Source organism: Balaenoptera borealis (assembly GCF_965194805.1).
Source record: "Balaenoptera borealis genome assembly, chromosome: 2".
NCBI classification, from domain to species: domain Eukaryota; kingdom Metazoa; phylum Chordata; class Mammalia; order Artiodactyla; family Balaenopteridae; genus Balaenoptera; species Balaenoptera borealis.
The window spans coordinates 161,744,729-161,765,721 of NC_138867.1; the positions used below are offsets into that span (position 1 = coordinate 161,744,729).

At 37.4% G+C, this 20,993-nt stretch overlaps 2 protein-coding genes across 21 annotated transcripts in view; one reads left to right on the plus strand and one right to left on the minus strand.

Moving 5' to 3' along the window:
* The window catches only part of LOC309623767 (uncharacterized protein), a 238,852-nt gene that overhangs the window by 58,550 nt on the left and 159,309 nt on the right, over positions 1–20,993 (plus strand). The window lies entirely within an intron of this gene.
* Positions 1–20,993, minus strand: part of LOC309623752 (ELKS/Rab6-interacting/CAST family member 1-like) — a 167,569-nt gene that overhangs the window by 26,349 nt on the left and 120,227 nt on the right. For 3 of the 10 annotated variants that reach the window (XM_082380893.1, XM_082380891.1, XM_082380894.1), the window contains 4 exons: positions 18,215–18,352; positions 16,815–16,955; positions 15,731–15,871; positions 9,794–9,987 (listed from right to left, as the gene is read on the minus strand). In XM_082380893.1, the coding sequence (XP_082237019.1) occupies positions 9,794–9,987; positions 15,731–15,871; positions 16,815–16,955; positions 18,215–18,352 (614 nt within the window). Of the gene's footprint in view, positions 1–3; positions 188–483; positions 530–2,306; positions 7,929–8,170; positions 8,199–8,246; positions 8,377–9,793; positions 9,988–15,730; positions 15,872–16,814; positions 16,956–18,214; positions 18,353–20,993 lie in introns of those variants that run through there. The other 7 variants (XM_082380895.1, XM_082380898.1, XM_082380897.1 and 4 more) reach the window with 7 other exon arrangements.

Sequence of the window (20,993 nt, forward strand, 5' to 3'; positions counted from 1 at the left end):
TACCGTCTCATTGTGGCTTCTCCTTTGTCTTTGGATGTGGGGTATCTTTTTTGGTGAGTTTCAGTGTCTTCCTGTCGATGACTGTCCAGCAGCCAGTTGTGATTCTGGTGCTCTCGAAGAGGGAGTGAGAGCACGTCCTTCTACTCTGCCATCTTGGTTAATCTTCCCTATAACAGCCAGAATGTCTCTGGATGAAAACAGAATAAAATTAAAGCAATATTTTTCACCTCCTCATTCCTCTAGTGGCTTCCTTTCATCTTCGTTTCTCTCTCAGTCCAAACCTGGTCAGTCTGATTCTCGCTTTCTGACCACTCTCACTATCTTTTGAAGCACAGAACCGTGAATCCACTCTTCCGATAAATCTAAGATTCATGACATCTTCTGCACTCATAACTGAATTTCTAGACATCTCATTCCTGGGATAAGTTCCATCATTCCAGTTGCTTATAGGAATTCAAGACAACGTTAGTATACAATGTTCTGTTACATATCTTTGTTTTAGGACAAGCATACTGACCTTGAGGTGAGACTGAAGGAAACAACAAATCCAGGAAGAAAGTGTGAAAGAGAACGTTAGAAAAAACTTAGTGAGGGCGATATTCAGAAATAATATTATTCACAGACATAGACAAAATATAAAGCACAGGATTAGAGAAGGGAAAGGAGTCACACAGATTCTGCACTGGCAACAAAAATTAGTCATTTCAGATTTTCAACAAGTGTATTTTCATATTAGATTACACCACTGTACCTTAATGTAAGTTTCTAAAAGAACAAATTTTGTCTAAAATTTACCATTTCCTAGGGCAGGAAAAAAAGTAGTTTCTTAAACACAAAGGAAAAGAAAAGAAGGCTAGCTGCTCCCCTTCTCGTTTAAGTAGCTAACTGTGATCCTACAACGTCAGTCAGCTTAGTTCTAGACACACCCATCTTAGAACTGACAACTCCTTTACCCACCCCAGTCCATGTCTTAGACCCAAGTCATCCAGGAGCAAAAGTACAAAAACACTGACAGCTTCAGTTATTCTGTAGAAAACAGAACTCTAATTCATTTGGAAAATTTTCTCAAATGTGAAAATAATGTTTCCTTAATTACACCCATTATTTCTCATTCCAAATCTATCAAATCCACCCCCAAAGGCGCAATCTCAAAGCAATAATGAAGACTATATGGCTCTATACACATCAGTTCATTTCCAATACTGCTCAGCAGAAAGAGATGCAAAGTAGCCATGATTCCTATTCCTACCTTAGCACGAAGCCCCTGACGTTCATTACTGCTTTTCATAACAACAGGCAGTTTTCCCTTTTTAAAAATTAATCAATTTCATTGAAAGTAGTATCGATATTATCCTCCAAATACTTAAGACTTCTAACAGCCAGTGCCATCCAGCTCACCTTCAGGATCTAAATTTTACTTTAAGAATCTAACACAAGAAGTTTATTTCTTGAATGCAAGCACCATTTCAACTTGCACTTTAATGTTTTCTAATATTTCAGTACTAAAACGAGAGTTTTTTAAAACTCATTGTCAGAATAATGAAAGGCAAGGATAACAAGATTTATGATCGCCATCACATAAGATAAATAGATGAAAAACAGAGAAACAAAATGACAAACAAAACTCCTCACAACCACACAGCAAATACGTGGTGGATCCGTGAGAGGAATGTAGGTCTGCTGACACACCTCCTGGACATACTTTATATGTCCTATGATGCTTACAGACTCCTGAAGGGATCTACAAAAATCCACGGATCTTTGGCATTTGGAAAACAGTGTAGAATGCAGACAATGTTCAAAGTCAAAGAGAGGCCAATCATTTATCTAAATGACTGTTCCCAATGATCTTTTTTATTTTTGTTGGTTATGACACATTACGTTAGAATAATTTTAGATCAGTGATGACACTCACTGAAATCTCATATAGATGCAAAGTTTTATATGAGACACGAGAAAATCCCTGAAAAAAGAAAAATTAAGCTTATTCCTGTCGAGAGTGAGCAACCTTAAGGATCTTTTTAACTATTTTACAGTTCAGGAGTCATATTTCACTTTGGCATCAAACTTTAGCTCTTGGGAAATAAATTTAGGAGAAAAAAAATCTGCATATAGAATAACTATATATAATTCTAATGTTTCCAGTGTCAAGTAAAAACTTGAGGTAACCATCAAAATTTCTATCAAGACTGTAATAAATTATAAGGTGCTGTGCCCACAAGAAACTTTAGGAAGATGGCCTAATAGAACTGACTATGTAAAGCGGTGTGATTTATTCTTCTTTTAAATGAAATCAGTGAAATTCATCTAGGAGGACGAAGGAAGAAACAAGCAGCCCCCCCCCAGAAAGCAAGCTGAAGCCAGCAGGATCTGATAAAGAACCAGTCGCCTTCCGTTACAACACTCGCAGCATCTCGTTTTCCCTTTTTCTTTTCGTTTTTTTAAACACAACCCATTCTCCCTCAAGAAAGCACACACAATCACCACACTCATTTCTCCTCTATTCCAGCTACGTCAAGACCACATTCACCAACACTGTCCTTCGTGGATCAAAGATACATGACTATAAATTTAAAAGTAAGGAAATGCTTTAAGGAACCATTTTCCTCATCAATTGTATACTAGTTTACGCCAAATCTATATACAGCTTAATATTAATTTCCCTATGGGAGATTTCTGAAGACATTAAGCTGAATGATCAATTCGGGATTTCTTTACAGAAAAAATATTTACAAATATGAAGATTAAATATGTAGGTTTATATTCTCAGGTTATACTGTGCCATAGATGCCTGAATGTACTGTGATACCAATATAAAATCACAAACATAAAACCCACTTTCCAAATGAAAATGTCAACAAAAATTTTAGGTCAACCTAAGCAAATAAACTTTCAGGATGCAGTTAAAACAGTCAAATATCTAATGATAATAGTAAACATATTCATCTGGTTACACACATTTAAAATGGAATACATGAGAAGATAACGTTAATTTGGAAATACTTCCTTCCACCCCCAGCCACTGAAATAATTTTATTCACTCTCTTTGCGCACATCTTCAATATCAATTCACCAAAGGAAGAAGATGTGCCATTACTTTATGTATTACCAAGAAATAAAAAAATATATACCAATTAAATCACGCCATTATTTATTCACGTATCCCAGTTTCAGTGATGTTAAAATGTAAAAATACAAGTTAGAATTGGTATTTCACTGTGACAGAAGAGGAGAGAGGTTATCTATACTTTTGTTTAACCTACAGATAGAAAAGTAATCCTACTGAATTATATTAAATAAGAATATTTAATGCATATGCGTTTACTTATATTTTTACAGAAAGAAAAGTATATGGGCAATGGTAAACATATTACAAACATATAGAAGAAACAAATATAAAAATATATTCACTATAACAAACAAGGGTATAAGGGACTATTAAATCTCCATCTGTTTGATCAACGGTCTGAATGTGTGGGGGATGGAAAGATAAAAGTGAAGAAATGTGGGATGATTAGACAGTAAAATGAGAAAGGAGCTGTGTCTCTACGTTTTAATGTATGTATTTATTGGGCCCACAACAATGTACAGTCCTGGGACAGAATGTGATAGATACTATAACAAAAGCACACACACACACACACAAAAAAAAAAAAAAGGAAAGAGACATTACTACCTAAGAAAGGTCAGTAAAGTTTTTTTTTCCCCCCAAAAAAGATAACAATTAAAAGGGGTCAAATCCCCACAAATGAATAAGGGGAAAGAAAATTTTAGTCAAAGAGAAAATACTCAGAAAAAGCAGATAACAAAAAAGCATTCATCTCCTAATTCTAAAGCCCAGTTTTAAAGAAAACAAAGAGTTAAATCTACTAATAGCAGACCAAAAGTTGGAAATATCTTGTAAACTCTAAGTTTGCCAACACATTTTGAAAGATTTATAAAAAGTAAAAATAACTCCGTTTTCATTACATAAAATTTCAGGTACTAGTAAGCTTTAAAAGCAAATAAAAAAACTTAAAAGGTCATATCCTCGAGCCATGAGGATTTAAGCCTAGCAACTATCTTCCCTAAATTCTCCAAATACCACCAGAGAAGTACTTTCTCTTACACATGCACGCGTGCAAATAACTCCACAGACTAAATCTCACTCCCGGCATGATGGGAAAACGACCCCATTCTTTGTGTTCAAGCTCAGTTCATTATGTTGATCTTGAACTACAGAAGTATAGATTCCTCTCACTTACCAAAATGAGGTTAACAGTTACTGCTGTAGCAATTTAGACAGTTAATTCAGGGGCTAACTACCTTGAGCCTGAATTCTGAGCAAACTGGGAACACCCTTGCTTTAAAAAAAAAAAATCAAGCAGCTCCAAATCTTATGAATACATCATATACCAGTTGTTTAATAGAGCCAGTTGTTTATAAACCAGAATGTAGTTCCCTTGGAAACATTATAAACACAGGTTAAGTTTTCTTGCTAGTCCACAAAATTTAAGTTTAATCATGATGTAAAAGCCTAGAACTAATAGTTCTAGATGAGGTCTGGAAAAGACAGTTAGCAAAGAAAATGAAAGCAACCATCACAAAGCAGAAAAACTAAGTTTCCTCCTAATAAAAACCTAATATAAATCTACTTACGAGACTGGCCCCAAAATGTGCTTATGTACCTATACATATGTGTGTGTGTATGTGTGTGTGTGTGTGTGTGTGTGTATGTATGTAAATAACAACACTGATTCCTGGTTCTCTTGCCTTTGTCAGAATAGTACCAGTAGCAGCACACTATCCTGGCTTTCCCTCTCCATTTTACATCTCCATCTACGCTACAGTTCTAGGACCTAAAATTAGGAGCCTAGGATCCAAAACAACCTGCTAGCCTTCTATCCAAACAACCTCTCAAGCCATTATCATTTAATACTGGTCACAAAAATTAGAAGACCAGACTTAAGAGTCTGAAGTTCAACAAGAAGCCCCTTTTCCGTAATAATTCTGCATCCTGGGGCACACATTAATTGAGTATGTTAAGTATGACTTCCCAGGAGAGCTCAACCAGACCGCAAATGGAAACCTCCTCACTGAAATTTCTAGGTACCGGCAAGCTGTGGAAGAACGCCTCTGCCAGCATTGCCTACAGAGGAAAAGTCCGCTCCTTGCTGGAGCTTTCGTCTTCTGAGGCTAGATGATAAACTCCCGGAAGGCAGAGATTTTGTTTGCTTTGTTCCCTGTTGTGTCCCCAGAGCCCAGAACAGTGACCAGCAAATAAGAGCCTTCATAAGTAGAAAAATTCATTCATTCATTAATGAAGAAGGAAAGGGTATATACTTTGTGGCAAAGAGGAGAGTGAGTTACGGAGAGAAAAACTAAACTCACAGATTGGCTATTATTCTCAAGAGCTTGATAACTACAAATCTTACTAACAGTAGTGTTTTTAGAGATGCATATTTAAAGGGAGAGTAACCAGGTAAAAGGAATAAGGAATAAAAAGAACTTTAGGGTTTTCAAAGATTAAACATGTCTAAGAAAACATGTCCTTTCTTCTCATCTTTTAATCCCTCTTATAAATTTCAAAACACAACCCCAAATGAAATCTACATCCATTAAAATTCCAGTTTTTATATTCCCACAAATCAGGAAATACAGTAAATCCAAATTTCTTATAAATTATTTAAGTTACACAATAATATTCTATTATTCTTTACATCACTGAAAATTCCTAACTTTCATAAACCAAAGGCAATCCTTGATACCTAAATTATGTGAAAAATCAGAAGATGGGTGTCATTCTCCAAACATAAAAGTTTCTAAGTGGGATGCTGAATGTAATTTAAATAAACCTCACATTAGAGTAAAAATTGAGGATTTCTAGTGCAAACACCAAACTCTGCAGATTCATTAGTGCTTCTGTATCAGAAAAAAAAAGGTAATAAAGCAAATACAGAAGCAAAATTATGCACGGGGGATAATGCTCCCAGTATACTGCCATGGCATGGGTATTTAGCTAAAGGGACATGAGTGAAAGAGCAGACAACAAGCAATTCTTTCAGGAGTCTGAAAAGATACTACTATCAGAATTTCATCAGCCTACATTACTAAACATTTTAAACATTATGCCAAAGAAAAGGCTATTCATCGTGCATCTAAATAGAAACCATAATATGCTCACTTGAGAAGAGAAATATCCAATTTACATTTTGGGTTCCTCATGCTAATCGAAATCAATCTACTTATATAACACGTCAATCTTTAGGTTTGTTTTTACTATGATTTTCTCCCTTAAAATCATCTGTGGAGACTATCCAGAACCGCCAGGTGATGACTTTCTTGAAGTGTCAACCTGGGTAGGCTACAGCACCCAGTTAACTTAATCCAACACTAATCTACATGTTGCTATGAAGGTATTTTGCGGATATAAGTAAAGCCTACAATCCATTTAAGTAAAGGAGATTACTATCCCAGATAATCGAAGTGGGCTATCTCAATTCTTTGGAAGGCCCTAAAAGCAGGTTTCCCAAGGAAAGAAAAGAAATTTTGCCTGCGGACCACCGTTCTGGCCCATGCCCACGGGAGTTCTATCCTGCAGGTGATCTCCTCCTGACAGCTTTCCCATACACATTTCAGACTCGCTTAGCCAGCTGCTGACAATCATGCAAGACAATTCCTTGTAATAAAACGGATATATATGTATCATATATATATAAACATATGTATGTATCTCTCCTACTGGTTCTGCCTCTCTGGTTGAACTCCAACTGATACACACCACAGTACGGAATATAAATTTAGAAATAGTACTTCTTCGATTTAATTGGGAAAAATATTTTGTATTTGCAGATGTATGGGTAGGCCTACATAATCCTCGTTTTAAAATTGCAGTAGCTCAAGACACTGGTACAACACTAAATCATCTGACAGGAACTACCATTGTTCTGTAAGAGCAGTGTAAGGGACTATTTTTCTCAAGACCACAAAGAATAAGTCTGGGAATTCTTCATGAGTTAATCTAAACCTATTAATATTGGAGAATCTTACATAAGTACTAGGAAATTTTAAAAGAATAATAAGAATTTTCTTTAGCCCAATGATAACATTCTGCTGTCATTTTTGCACTTAGAAGGTGGCTGAACACCCAGTAAAAATGCATGCTACTTCCTGAATCAGGGTGTGGCACTACAGCTGCATCGCCTGAGAGGCTACTACTTAAAGGGCACTCCAGCAAAAGAACCACCACATAAAAGATGGGCTAGAAACCAAGAATAAGACAATTATATCCAACAATATCAGAATCTTAGCAGAGAGAACACATACTTTATCCACAAGCAATGGACCTAAGAGGTACTGTTCAACTGGATATATAACCGGCTGGTCTTTAATTCTGATCAAGCAAAACCCCCAGCAAGCCCCAGCAGCAGCAAGAGTGGCAGCAGCAACTCCTCGAGTACACAACTGTAGCCTTACTTAACACTCACTTTCCCAGGAAGTCCCAAACAAACCCCCCCGACGGTGCAGGGACAGAAATGTGGCGTGGAAGGTACAAAGTGCGGGAGGCTGGCTTTCTGGGAAACAGCATGGCCAAGAGGGATATGAACACAGACAGACACAGAGACCAAAACCCCAATGGAATAGGACCAGGATAAGACACGCCAAAAGAAAGGTGACGAAACTCAGATGATCAATGACAGGGAGCCAGACACCCACACCCAGGAAACAGTGGAACAGCAACATAAGAAGCAAACGGTTAGTAAGAAACACAGCAGCCACGCACACGCAGCTCAGTACTAAAACTCTGGGAAGAAAAGGCATAAAATAATTCCAATCATCTTTTATTCCCCTCTTAAACTATGCTGCTCAATAACAAATTACAAAGCCAGTAGCAATTGAGTTTTTAAAACTGTTTCTTTTCTCGGTAGCCAGGAAACTGTGTGTCGAATCTTAAAAGAAGATTACAATGTTACATGACCAGAGGACAAAATTCTATAGTACTTGTTCAAATTTATAAGTAATATTCTGTGGAAAGAACAGATCATTTACAACTCTCTCCCCAAATGTGAGAAATATAGTGGCTAATAAAAGCTATCTGGTGTGCTTTGGATATCAAATATAGATTTAATTCTATTTCTTACTCTTGTTCAAATCACGTCCATCTCCCAAAATCAGTACTGGGTCCAAAAATGAATTGAAACATTTTTCAAGCAAGGTATCTGGAATAGCAAGCAATAATTTCAATGCAGAGTTCTAACACAAAAAAATCAAACTGAAAAATAAAACTTTATCAAGAAATTTCTTTTCTGAAAGACTGAAATACATTTAGTGGGAAGTCACTAATCCATCAGAAGTATCGTATTTTAAAATCTATGAAATTAAGATTTGAATAAAAGTCTGATTTCAAAAAATAAATAAATAAATAAATAAAATAAAAATAAATTACATCTATGAAGTACTGCTGTTGATTTCAGGGTGACACAAAAGCAAAGAAAGGCATGTACTTATGTAAGTATGTAACGAGAGAGAGAGTGTGTGTGTGTGTGTGTGTGTGTGTGTGCACGTGCACGTGTGCTGGGGGTAAAGATGCAGTGCAAACAGGGAAGACGTACAAAAAACATACATAATCTAATCTTGAGACTCTGATAATTTGTTAATTCTGACTTAAAGAACTTTATCCACCCATCTTATCCAGAACCAGACCAGAAAACACGAATAGAGTTAATATCAAAATAAGAGGAAACAAATGAGTAGGTGATCAGCTCATTCATTCACACTTTCAACTTAGTGAAGAAGCATTGTGAGGGTTGGACTTTATCCTTTTAGTTTTTTGAAAATCAAAATTCTATGGGTACAGAACAAGAGGAAAAAGTTACTTCTAGGGGAAAATATCAAGTCTACCAATATCCTAAAAATTTAAAACTTAGTAAACAACTTATGAAAGTAGTCTACTACTTCCCAACATTCAAGAGCATGAAAATAAAATACTTCTAAGAATCAGGCTCAAAGGAGTCACACGGATTAATGACTTCATTCTGTCACTGCCAGTTTCTCTGACTGTTCAGAATACAGTGATTAATGCAGTTCTACTGGAAGAACTATTTCTATGCACTTGTGAATTTATGTTAAATACATGGTGTAAAGGAAGAGGCCAAGAGGCATACGCTTTATCTTTCGTACAAAATACCCTAACAAGAAAAAAAGGCAAAGAAAATTCCAAGAGAGCTATCTGGCTGGTTCTGTTTAAACAAAGCTCATTCTGAAGAAGTCAAAGTCAGAGCTCAATAAAAAATCACATCCAAGTCTCCTAACTTGTCCTCAAAATGTCCCTCCTTCTAAATTTGACCTATGTACCAATGTAATAGCTTGCTTCTCCACAATACAGAGTCTAAAAATTCACAGCCCAAAAGAGCAACGGCTCAACATAAAAGGTCTAAACCAATTAAAAATTTTAACTCCTTAAACTTGAGGTTCATTTGTTCCTTACACAGATAAATAAATAATGAGAGAGCAAGTGGCTATCTGCACTCTCTTGATTAGCCAGTAGAAAACTTTAACTTCTTAATCAATGAATACTTTCTCTTTCCAATCAATGATGCTGAAGTCCATAGCTTCCCAATCTATTCCCACTCCGTGTTGCCATTCAGAGACTGCAACAGTGAAGCTACACTGACTTAGAATAAAAAGTAGGTAATAAAGTAAATTCAGAGAGGCAGATATATTGGAAAAATATGTCCCGAAAAGTACATAGTTTTAAAACCATCCTTCAACCTCTCTAACATAGAGAGTGCCTCTTCAGCTTCCCTTTCCTTACCTTTCCAACTCAGCAATCTTCTTATCTTTGTCATTCTTCTCATTTTCCACCTCCTTCAAGATTTCCAAGAGGCGGTCAACTTCTGCCTGGGCCTTGCTAGAGTCATCTTTGTACCTGGCAATCTCTCTCTCCAATTGCTGTATTCGATCACTCATCTCTGGACTGGCTCTGGCTTCCGATGCTGCCTCGTGTGCCTGCAAAGAAAATGTCCAAATTCTATCAGATATACATACAGTGGCAGTGGGCAAACCATGTCCCCAGAAGCCACCTATACTCCAATTTCAACAGGGGATTATCAAACATCTAATAGCTAGTCTTCAATTTATAAGGTTCTTCTCTGCTTAAATATTACATAGACAAAATATCACTACACAGTTACATTTTTTTTTTAATAACTGGAAGTTTGTACCTTTTGACCACCTCCACCCATTAAACACACACACACACACACACACACACACACACACACACACACACACAGCCCTCCATTTCTGACAACTACCAATCTGGTCTCTGTATCTATGAGTTCAGTTTTTGGTTGGTTTTTGGTTTTTACATTCCACATATAAGTGAGATCATACAGTATTTGTCTTTCTCTGTCTGACTTACTTCACTGCCCTGCTTTTAAAATGTAATAATGCTAGGGAAGCACTTATCTACTAGAATGGGATAAAATCTGAAATATGATATTTAACAATTATTCTGGGTCTTACATTTTATTACTAGACTCTTATCTCAATCTTACATTAGGAAATATGCTCTCATTTATTTTAAGACATTTTTTTAAAGTCAAAGGGTTTTTTATTTTCAATAAGGCAATTTCCAATATAAATTAAGTTTAGAAACAGACATGATGAAATAGTCAAATTCATTCAACATCTAGCAGAACTGAAAAAGCTGTATAAGACAGGTATATTGTTAATTAAGATCTCTGTGATCTACTTTCAAATTCCTGGGCATAGGTTAACTTACTGATTCCATAAACAGTTATGTGTTAATGAATAAAACTAAAGCTGATTCCCAAATATAATTAATAAATTGTTTTTATTATATTATTATTTTAGATTTTATTCTAAACAGCAAAATTCATACAAATACCTTCATAAAACAAGAATGAGTAGGCCTGTTCCATACGGGAAGCTACTGGAACTTCAGTTCCAACATGTAAAAAACTCAGAAGTCATCACTACTAGTTTTACAAGAAAAAGTTGAAAAACAGAAAATCAATGAGTTTTCTAGGACCTATCAGAGAACTGAGGTCACAGGAAAAATTACCCCTCCAACATCAAGAGACACTGGCAAACCCACAGAGCTGAAGCTGAGATCTGCTCACCTGGAGCAGAAGCTGTGAGCAGAAACACTTAAGTGGTAATTTTAAGGAACTGCTGGGGGCTGAGTGTGGACGTACAAGCAAGCGAGTGAGGAAAGTCCCAGGGCCGGCGGTTTTAGGGGGGCCCATACTTTCATGGGCTTTAATCCAGGAACCACACCAGGGTCTCACAGTGAAGAGCCAACAAAAATCCCCTTGTGGTTCTGGCTGCAGGAGGGGAAGAGTAACAATTGTGAAATATGCCCAAAGTGTACTCTATCCAAAGACAGACCCTCAGGAGTAAAAATTTTAACAGAGCTTTGTCCTACCTGGGGAAAGGGCATTTCTCCCACTCTCGCCCCTGCTAGTAAAAAATAAGACTCATATATTTGACACAGATGTTGGAATTACCAGACAGGGAATTTAAAGTAACTATGATAAATAGCTAAAGGCACAGGACTTCCCTGGTGGTCCAGCGGTTAAGAATCCGTCTTCCAGTGCGGGGGACACGGGTTTGATCCCCGGTCAGAGAACTAAGATCCCACATGCCGCAGGGCAACTAAGCCCACGCGCCGCCACTACGGAGCCCCCACGCCTCAACTAGAGAGGCTGCATCCCACAAACGACAGAGCCCATGCGCTCTGGAGCCCGTGCGCCACAACTAGAGAGCCCGCGCATCACAATGAGGATCCCGCATGCCACAACTAAGACCCAACACAGACCAAAAAATAAATAAATAAAATAAATAAATATTTTTAAAAAATAGTTAAAGGCGCTAAGGGGAAAAGGAGACAACACCCAAGAGTAGAGGGGCAATGTAAGCAGAAAAATGGACACTGCAAAGAAGAATGAGAAGGAAATGCCACATATTAAAAACATGGAAGATCTTGCTTATAATGTGGAATCTGAAAAAGGTGAACTCAGAAAAGCAGAGGGTAGAAGGGTGGTTGCCAGGGGCTGGGGGTGGGGAAATGGGAAGATGTTGGTCAAAGTGTACAAACTTTCAGTTATAAGATGAATAAGTCCTGGGGATCTAACGTATAGGATATTGACTCTAGTTAACAATGTTGTGTTGCATACTTGAAATTTGCTAAGAGAATACATCTTAAAAAGTGTTCTCAACAACCTAAGTGTCCATCAGTGGATGAATAGATAAGAAAATGCGGTATGTACGTACGTATGTATGTATACACACACAGGAATATTACTCAGCCATAAAAAAAGGGGGAAAGTCTTTTCATTGGCCACAATATGGATGGACCTTGAGAACGTGCTAAGTGAGATAAGTCAGACAGAGTAGATAAATGTCATTATGACTGCACTTACATATGGAATCTAAAACAAAAACAAAAAGACCAAGCTCACAGAAAAGACCGGTAGCCTGCCAGAAGTGGGGAGTCAGAGGTGGGCGACATGGGTGAAGGGGACCAGAAGGTACACATTTCCAGTTACAAAACAGTAAGTCCTGGGGATGTGATGTACAGCATGGTGACTATAAATATGTGCTGCATATGTCAAAGTTGCTAAGAGAATACATCTTAAAAGTTCTCATCACAAGAAAAAAATTTATAACTATGTATACTGATGGATGTTCAATAGATTTACTGTGGTGATGATTTTGCAATATAAACAAATATTGAGTTGTTATGTTGTACACCAGAAACTAATAAAATGTTATATGTCAATTATACTACAATTTTTAAAAAGTGTTCTCACCACACACACGAAAAAAGGTAACTATTTAAGGTTGATGAATGTGTTAATTAGCTTGACTGTGGTAACCATTTCACAATGCATACATAGATGAAAGCATCATGTTGTACACCTTAAATATCTACAATTTTTGGCATTGAAAAAGCTGAGGAAAAAGAAAAGAGTGAAAATGTATATTGCAAACTCTAGAGCAACCTATATTTAGGTTGGAGGAGGGCGTTGTGGGAGCAGTGTAATAGGAAAACATCACTAATTAATTAAAATGAAAAGTTACAGTTGTCCAGAATGAAAGAAGGGAAAATACGAAAAGTAAAATGGCAATTAGCAGAAAAACAAGTAAGAAATCAGAGGAGGGGGAAGCCACCAAGTCCTCTACCCAAAGATAACTTTATTTTTTCTCATGAACCTAAACACAAAGTTTAAGAGATCATAAAAATGGCCAGCTATAGAAGTATCATAACAAGGAGATTAAAAATAAACAAAGAGAAAATGTGGGATTGCCATAAATAGGCGAGTTTGGAATATTAGTGAATAACATTTATTACTCTTGACAGTTACTGCTCAGTTTCATAATCCTAAATACATCTAACAGTCTTACCTTCAATATTCCAGTATTTAATAGAAAATTACCTCCACTTCTTTAGTGAGGGGGAAAAAAGTCAATTACCAAATCTGAATTAGTTAATCTCAAAAAAAGTATTTTCCTACTTATTCAAAAGTAACTTTAAGCTACTGGATTTTCTTCCTTTCCTTAGCTTAAGAATATGACTTCATTTCTGGCATACCCTAAATAATGATTCATCACAAGGTGTTCATGCTGAACACACCCAATATATGTCAAAAGAACACCACCAAGTCTCAAGACTAGGCTGGGCCCCCTTCTCATCAGTAATCACATGAACTGGACCCAGTTAATCAGAGTTGGTAACTCAGAGATAATAAGTATGAAAGTGCTTTGAAAACCACAAACTGCCATATAAATATTAGAGAGGTGTAAATCAATGAAATGGATAGTAAATACCTGTACCAAATTCTAATATTCACCGGTATGGGTGACTAGCACTGTTAAATTATCTCTTTCCAGGAAGCCTAATGCTAATAGAAGAAAAATATCAGATAACTGAGATTTTTACATTGTGGTCTTACATTTCATCTACAAAGGAGCTGCATATTTTAATCTTACTCTGAATTGCCAATTTTCTAAGAGTTTGGGGACTCTCAGGAGTAAAGTAAAATAGGATAAGAATGCCAAGAGAATTAATCAAGGTATAAATGGTATTTTGAATTTTAGGAGATTATTACTCCACTGGTAAGTTATTCCATATGGACACTATAGAGTTTTCTACTATGCTGTTATTTAAAGCAAAGCAAGAACAGTCATCAAGACAGTATGGGACTGGCACAAAAACAGAAATACAGATCAATGGAACAGGGTAAAAAGCCCAGAGATAAACCCACTCACATAGGGTCACCTTATTCTTGATAAAGGAGGCAAGAATATACAATGGAGAAAAGACAGCCTCTTCAATAAATGGTGCTGGGAAAACTGGACAGCTACATGTAGAAGAATGAAAGCAGAACACTCCCTAACACCATACACAAAAATAGACTCAAAATGGGTTAAAGACCTAAATGTAAGGCCAGACACTATCAAACTCTTAGAGGAAAACAGAGGCAGAACACTCTATGACATAAATCACAGCAAGATCCTTTTTGACCCAGCTCCTAGAGAAATGGAAATAAAAACACAAATACACAAATGGGACCTAGAAACTTAGAAGCTTTTGCACAGCAAAGGAAACCATAAACAAGATGAGAAGACAACCCTCAGAATGGGAGAAAATATTTGCAAATGAAGCAACTGACAAAGGATTAAACTCCAGAATTTACAAGCAGCTCATGCAGTTCAATATCAAAAAACAAACAACCCAATCCAAAAATGGGCAGAAGACCTAAATAGACATTTCTCCAAAGAAGATATACAGATGGCCAACAAACACATGAAAGGATGCTCAACATCACTAATCATTAGAGAAATGCAAATCCAAACTACAATGAGGTATCACCTCACACCAGTCAGAATGGCCATTATCAAAAAATCTACAAACAATAAATGCTGGAGAGGGTGTGGAGAAAAGGGAACCCTCTTGCACTGTTGGTGGGAATGTAAATTGATACAACCACTACGGAGAACAGTAGGGAGGTTCCTTAAGAAACTATAAATAGAACTACCATACAACCCAGCAATCCCACTACTGGGCATATACCCTGAGAAAACCATAATTCAAAAAGAGTCATGTACCACAGTGTTCATTACAGCTCTATTTACAATAGTCAGGACATGGAAGCAACCTAAGTGTCCATCAACAGATGAATGGATAAAGAAGATGTTGCACATATATACAATAGAATATTACTCAGCCATAAAAAGAAATGAAATTGAGTTACTTGCAGTGAGGTGGATGGACCTAGAGTCTGTCATACAGAGTGAAGTAAGTCAGAAAGAGAAAAACAAATACCGTATGCTAACACATATATACGGAATCTAAAAAAAAAAAAAAGTTATGAAGAACCTAGGGGCAGGACAGGAATAAAGACGCAGATGTAGAGAATGGACTTGAGGACACGAGGAGGGGGAAGGGTAAGCTGGGACGAAGTGAGAGAGTGGCGTGGACATATATACACTACCAAATGTAAAACAGATAGCTAGTGGGAAGCAGCCGCATAGCACAAGGAGATCAGCTCAGTGCTTTGTGACCACCTAGAGGGGTGGGATAGGGAGGATGGGAGGGAGACGCAAGAGGGAGGAGATATGGGGATATATGTTTATGTATAGCTGATTCACTTTGTTATAAAGCAGAAACTTAAAAAAAATAAATAAAGCAAAGCAAGAAATTGGAAAAGTTTTCTTTAACCTTTTTCAACTGCGAGTCCATCTTCAGACACTCTTCCTTCTTCTGCTCCAAAGCAATTTCTAGTGTCTCAAGCCGTGAGTCCTTTTTCAGTCCTGCGGAAGCCAGGGAAGAAGCATGCTCTTTCAGATCCAAGAGTGAAGCCTAAAAGAAGCAACATACATCTAGAATAAATACTATTTATTAACAAAATGGAGATTTAAATTCTTAAATTTATTTTCCTGGTGGTTTGTAGTTTCTTTCCATTAGCATATACTGACATATTTCCACTTCAAGAACATGAAATACAGAACAACAACATTAGCTCTGGCTTTCAAGTTCTAACTAAAACAGAATGAATTCCCAAGAAATACCAACTGAATAGTGACTTAAAGAGCTCTACCAATACATATCCATTCCCACAAAATAAATGGAAGTAGATCAAGCTTTGTGAATGTAAGCAGTAACCTTAGTAGCTACACTGACTTTTTTCTTCTCTTCTAATTTTGGAAGAAACATTCTATTAGAAACACAAATTCCCATAAATTTTCCTAAAGATATTAGAAAGAAAACCCTGAGAATGTTCCTAAAGCTCATTATTATCTGATCACAAGGCATTAGGCATTTCTGCTATTTAGGTGACATCGACAAGATTCTTCAAAAGTAAAATCAAAGTCTATTAAGTCACCTAATTGGTCAACAATCATTTAAGATTTCTCTGCCAATGCTGAGGTGATCGTTAAGAGCTGATGTAAATACACTGTCCTCCTTGTGCATATGCCGTTCGTCTATCAGCTTTCTCACCATTAGCACAATATTTCTCCAAATGTAACTGGAGAAATACTGTTATTTTAGGATCTGTAAAACGTCATTAGCAAGTAAGAAGCCAACTCATAACAGCTGCAAGAGGTAAGAGGTAAGACTTAGGAAAGAAATGATTCCATCTACTATATCTCTGCAAAGCTTCCTGAAATAATCCCTGCTATAAGAAGATTCTTTAAATCTTCCAACAGACCCTTTTTTTATACGCATTATGTAAACACCAACAACATATACACACAATGCACTGGCTAAGCAAACCAAATAATTCCATTTTGGTGATCTTGACCTCTTTCTCTGAGAGGTCGCCTTGCAATAGGCTGACTTTTTCTTTCAGGTCTTTAAGATCTTTTTTGTAGTTATGAATTTCCTCCTGCTTTTCTTGCTCATCTCGGTCCCGCTGGTCCTTCAAGCGTTCGATTGTCCGCTCCTGATAAGAGAGTACATCAATACATGAGAAAATTCCTTTCATACTTCTATCATATGACTGCAATTCAGCTTCTAGCTGATAAAATTTCACACTTCCATCCTCCATTCAAAAGACAGTGATAGGTCGTTAATAACTGACCTTGTAAAGAATTCAACCTTCCAACCTATCTTGCCCTAACATACATCTGGTTTTGTTCTTTTGATTCCCCTAGGTTTCTTTTCCTATAACCTTAATTAGTATTAGATGTCCCTAGAGTATTCTTTTGGAATAATCTCATTTATTCAAATCCCAAGCAACAAAAAACTTATACATATACCCTAAGGACAATAAGTAGCAAATATTTCTTTTCTATATATAATTCACATGTTGCCTACAAAGCAATGGAAACAACTCACAACTCACACAGCAAACAGGAGGAGGTTGGAGAGATTATGATTTGTTGAGCTTAAAGCATAAAGAAGGATAAAGAAAAGAGAAACCATTAAAACTTCTGTCAACAGATACTCAGGAAGTTTGAAAGTTGAAGCAATTTAAGTACATTTATGGGTATTATTTCTGAATATATTCGGGGATCAAGCCTTGATCCCTGGGCAGGAAGCCTGAAACATTCTGAGTCCAAGAGGCTTAAGGAACAGTAACCCTATCCCTTAAAGAAAAAAGAAGAAGAAGAAGAATCCAATTAAAATGCCCCACCAAGAGTCCTTAAACCTCCTCCAAGACATTAACACTTGTCATGTTGGGCCACTTCTTTATTTAGTCAACCATTCCTGTAAAAACTAGGTTTGCTCATGAAGGCAAAATGAAGTGGCAAGGCCACGACTAGAAAAATAGCAAGTACACTGTATTAATAACTAAAACCCATGAATATATTAGATCCCAATGCGGCACAGTAAAAGAGAACTAATGTTGCCTCCTGATGGTCAGCGTCTGACATTCCCACATCACCGATTCTAGCTGACCATACACATAAAAAGAAGATAGTAAACAGGGAGCACATGGCTGGTTCTTTAGAAACTTCAGCCACTGCCCTCCAGTACGGAATCCATCCTGCCTAGCAACAGGTGCTTAAATTGGCAACAACAAAACGAATCTTCTTTCCCTTACACTGGGTACGTCAGCAACAGTACAGGCAGCTCTTTTCCCTTTTGCCAAAGCGACTTCTTCTGTCTCCTCTATCAAGTCTCATCACTAAAGTGACTTTCAGATTAATGAGAAGGCAGAAGAAATGTGTCTGTGAGGAGTCTGGGCCAGTCACCCACCTTCTCGGCAAGGGCCTCCTCCAAAGTAGTCAAGGCGGTGTCAGTGTTGGTGGTGTCAGCCTGCAAGGATTTGACTCGCTCCTTCAAGCTGCTCATCTGCTTTTCCTTATCTCTAAGTTGCTCTTGGAGATTTTCAATCTGAGTTGTGCACACACATTTAAGGGGGGGAAAAAAAGGAAATTCAGAGAAATACAAACAGTCACAATAAAAATCATTTTAAGTTGGAAACAGGTAGATCAGGGCTGTCAGTGTGTGCTCTGTAGAAGTAATTTAACCCTAAGGGTCTTAGAACTTCATGCAAAGCTTTAAACTGAGAACTTATAGCCAGAAGAGAGAAAAGACATACACATGGGTATGGTCATACATGCAGAGTCATAAATCTCTATAAAGAAATAAGGAAAGTAGCTAGGGAGAAAAGACCCAACATATAGGGATGGGGATAAAGGGAAGACCTACAGAGAGGAAAGCCATGAGAAACTGGATTACTTCCAAAGCAACAGTGTAAATGCCCAGAGAGATTCCTTTAAAAAATGCTGAGGGAGGACAGCAAATTGAACAGCTGGATGCTAAGAAAAACAAATCAGCTGTAAAAAGGAAAAACTGTCCTTAAATTTATTTATTTACTTATTTATTTTTGGCTGTGTTGGGTCTTCGTTTCTGTGTGAGGGCTTTCTTTGGTTGTGGCGAGCGGGGGCCGCTCTTCATCGCGGTCGCGGGCCTCTCACTGTCGCGGCCTCTCTTGTTGTGGAGCACAGGCTCCAGACGCGCAGGCCCAGTAGTTGGGGCCCAGTAGTTGGGGCTCACGGGCCCAGCTGCTCCGCGGCATGTGGGATCTTCCCAGACCAGGGCTCGAACCCGTGTCCCCTGCATTGGCAGGCAGATTCTCAACCACTGCGCCACCAGGGAAGCCCGGAAAAACTGTTCTTAAATGCTAGTGTTCAAGTTAGGTTTTTATATCATCTTTTATTTCAACAGCAAGCATTTTCAATGAAATTTATTATTATAGTTATTCATTCCTTCATATACCCTAGTACGCATTCATTTACTCAAAAAACTATTGGTGAAGTCTCTATTACATGCCAGGCACTAGTGACACAAAGAAAAATGAACAGACCCATTTTCATTATAAGATGGGAAGGGGACTTTATGTACCTGAATCCAAGCTATGGATGGGCTTCCGTGCCATTCTAACGAGCACACATTTTACTCTAGACAGATGGGGACTATTAGGGACTTTTAAGCAAAGAAACAGTCCGGTCAGTTCTGTATTTCAGACTGATAATTCTGATAGCTGTGGAGAAGATAGTCAATATCTAAGGGGAGTTACGTAGAGGCATGAAAACAGCTAGGAGAGCGTATCAATTCAGGTAAGAGAGTTTGGAAACTAAGTGAGTTAAGAGAGATGGAAAATAGGGGATGGGTTTGTGAACTAGTGTGGAAACAGCATATTATCACTAGGGAGACTCCCGTACACACAATGAAAAATAGGAAGCAAAAATATGGAGGAACTGTAGAGAGAGATTCTTAATAAGCAAAAGGAAAATAAGACAACTATTCTAAAACTCACAAACTTCATTCTTTCATTCAGCTACGTGCCAGGCAGTTTTCTAGGTGTTGAGGATATAGAATTAATCCAAACAGACAAAAATCCCTGCCCTCAAAGAGCTTAATCCTAATATGATAGACAAGGAATGAATGAATGAAATGAACATAGTATGTAGGATGGTGATAAGTCCTACAGAGAAAAATGAAGCAGGAGAATATAATATCATCGTCTACTCTTGAACTAGCTGGTTTATTTCACATGGCTTTCAAAAAGCAACATAAATGTTATCTGCTTTGGGATGACTTTCTTGCTCTTATCCCCATGACAATAAGATGACCACAGTCTGTATGCCATCACACATGAACAAAGTATTGATCTACATACATACATATACACATCTCCCATTCTTTTCTCTATCTATACATTTATCTCCATTCTTTCATCTATCTATACATTATAACGCGAATCTCCAACCATATTGTTATTACTCATTCTATACACATCTCCACAAATAGACTGGATCTTACTCCTCTACCCCAGCTTTGTATCTTCATATCTGGCACACATCAGGTCTATAATAAATTCTGGTTCATTAGTCAGTAAATAATACATAAGCTTGGACTTTTATAAACTGTATTTAGGCATACACATAGACTTCTGCCAAGAAAAGAACTACAAAAGAACCTAAATCCAACCTTCAAATAATTCCTGCATCAATCAATTTAATATAAGCTCTTTAAGGGTCTGCTTCATTCCAAGCAGACCCTTCCAAGGGGAAGAAAAAAAGGTCCCTCTCTACAGTCCCTGAGAATTCCACAGCAGAACAAATAAGCTAAGCGAAAAGATTCAGCGAACTCAGAATAGGGAACCATGAGTACTGTCAGGCTTGGATTTTCACTCTTTAACGCAGGAAGAATCCTACAGGTGAACCACTGCAACTGGCTCCAGTCTTTTCCATGCTGATAAAGTCCAAAGCATACTGTGAGAGAAAAGACCATCACATATGAAAAGCATTAGTTTCCTTTAGTTTAATCAGACACTCCTATTGGAATCTCATATGGATCAATACTTAGGTAAATTCACAACCACTAAAGAGATTTTGCCACTTAAAAATCTAGTACTCCATAACATACAGGAGGCAATGCCCTGGTGTTTACCTATTTAACCAGCTGTGTGGGTCATCCTAGTTGCTGACATATAAACCTTACACACACACAAAAAAGATATCATTCT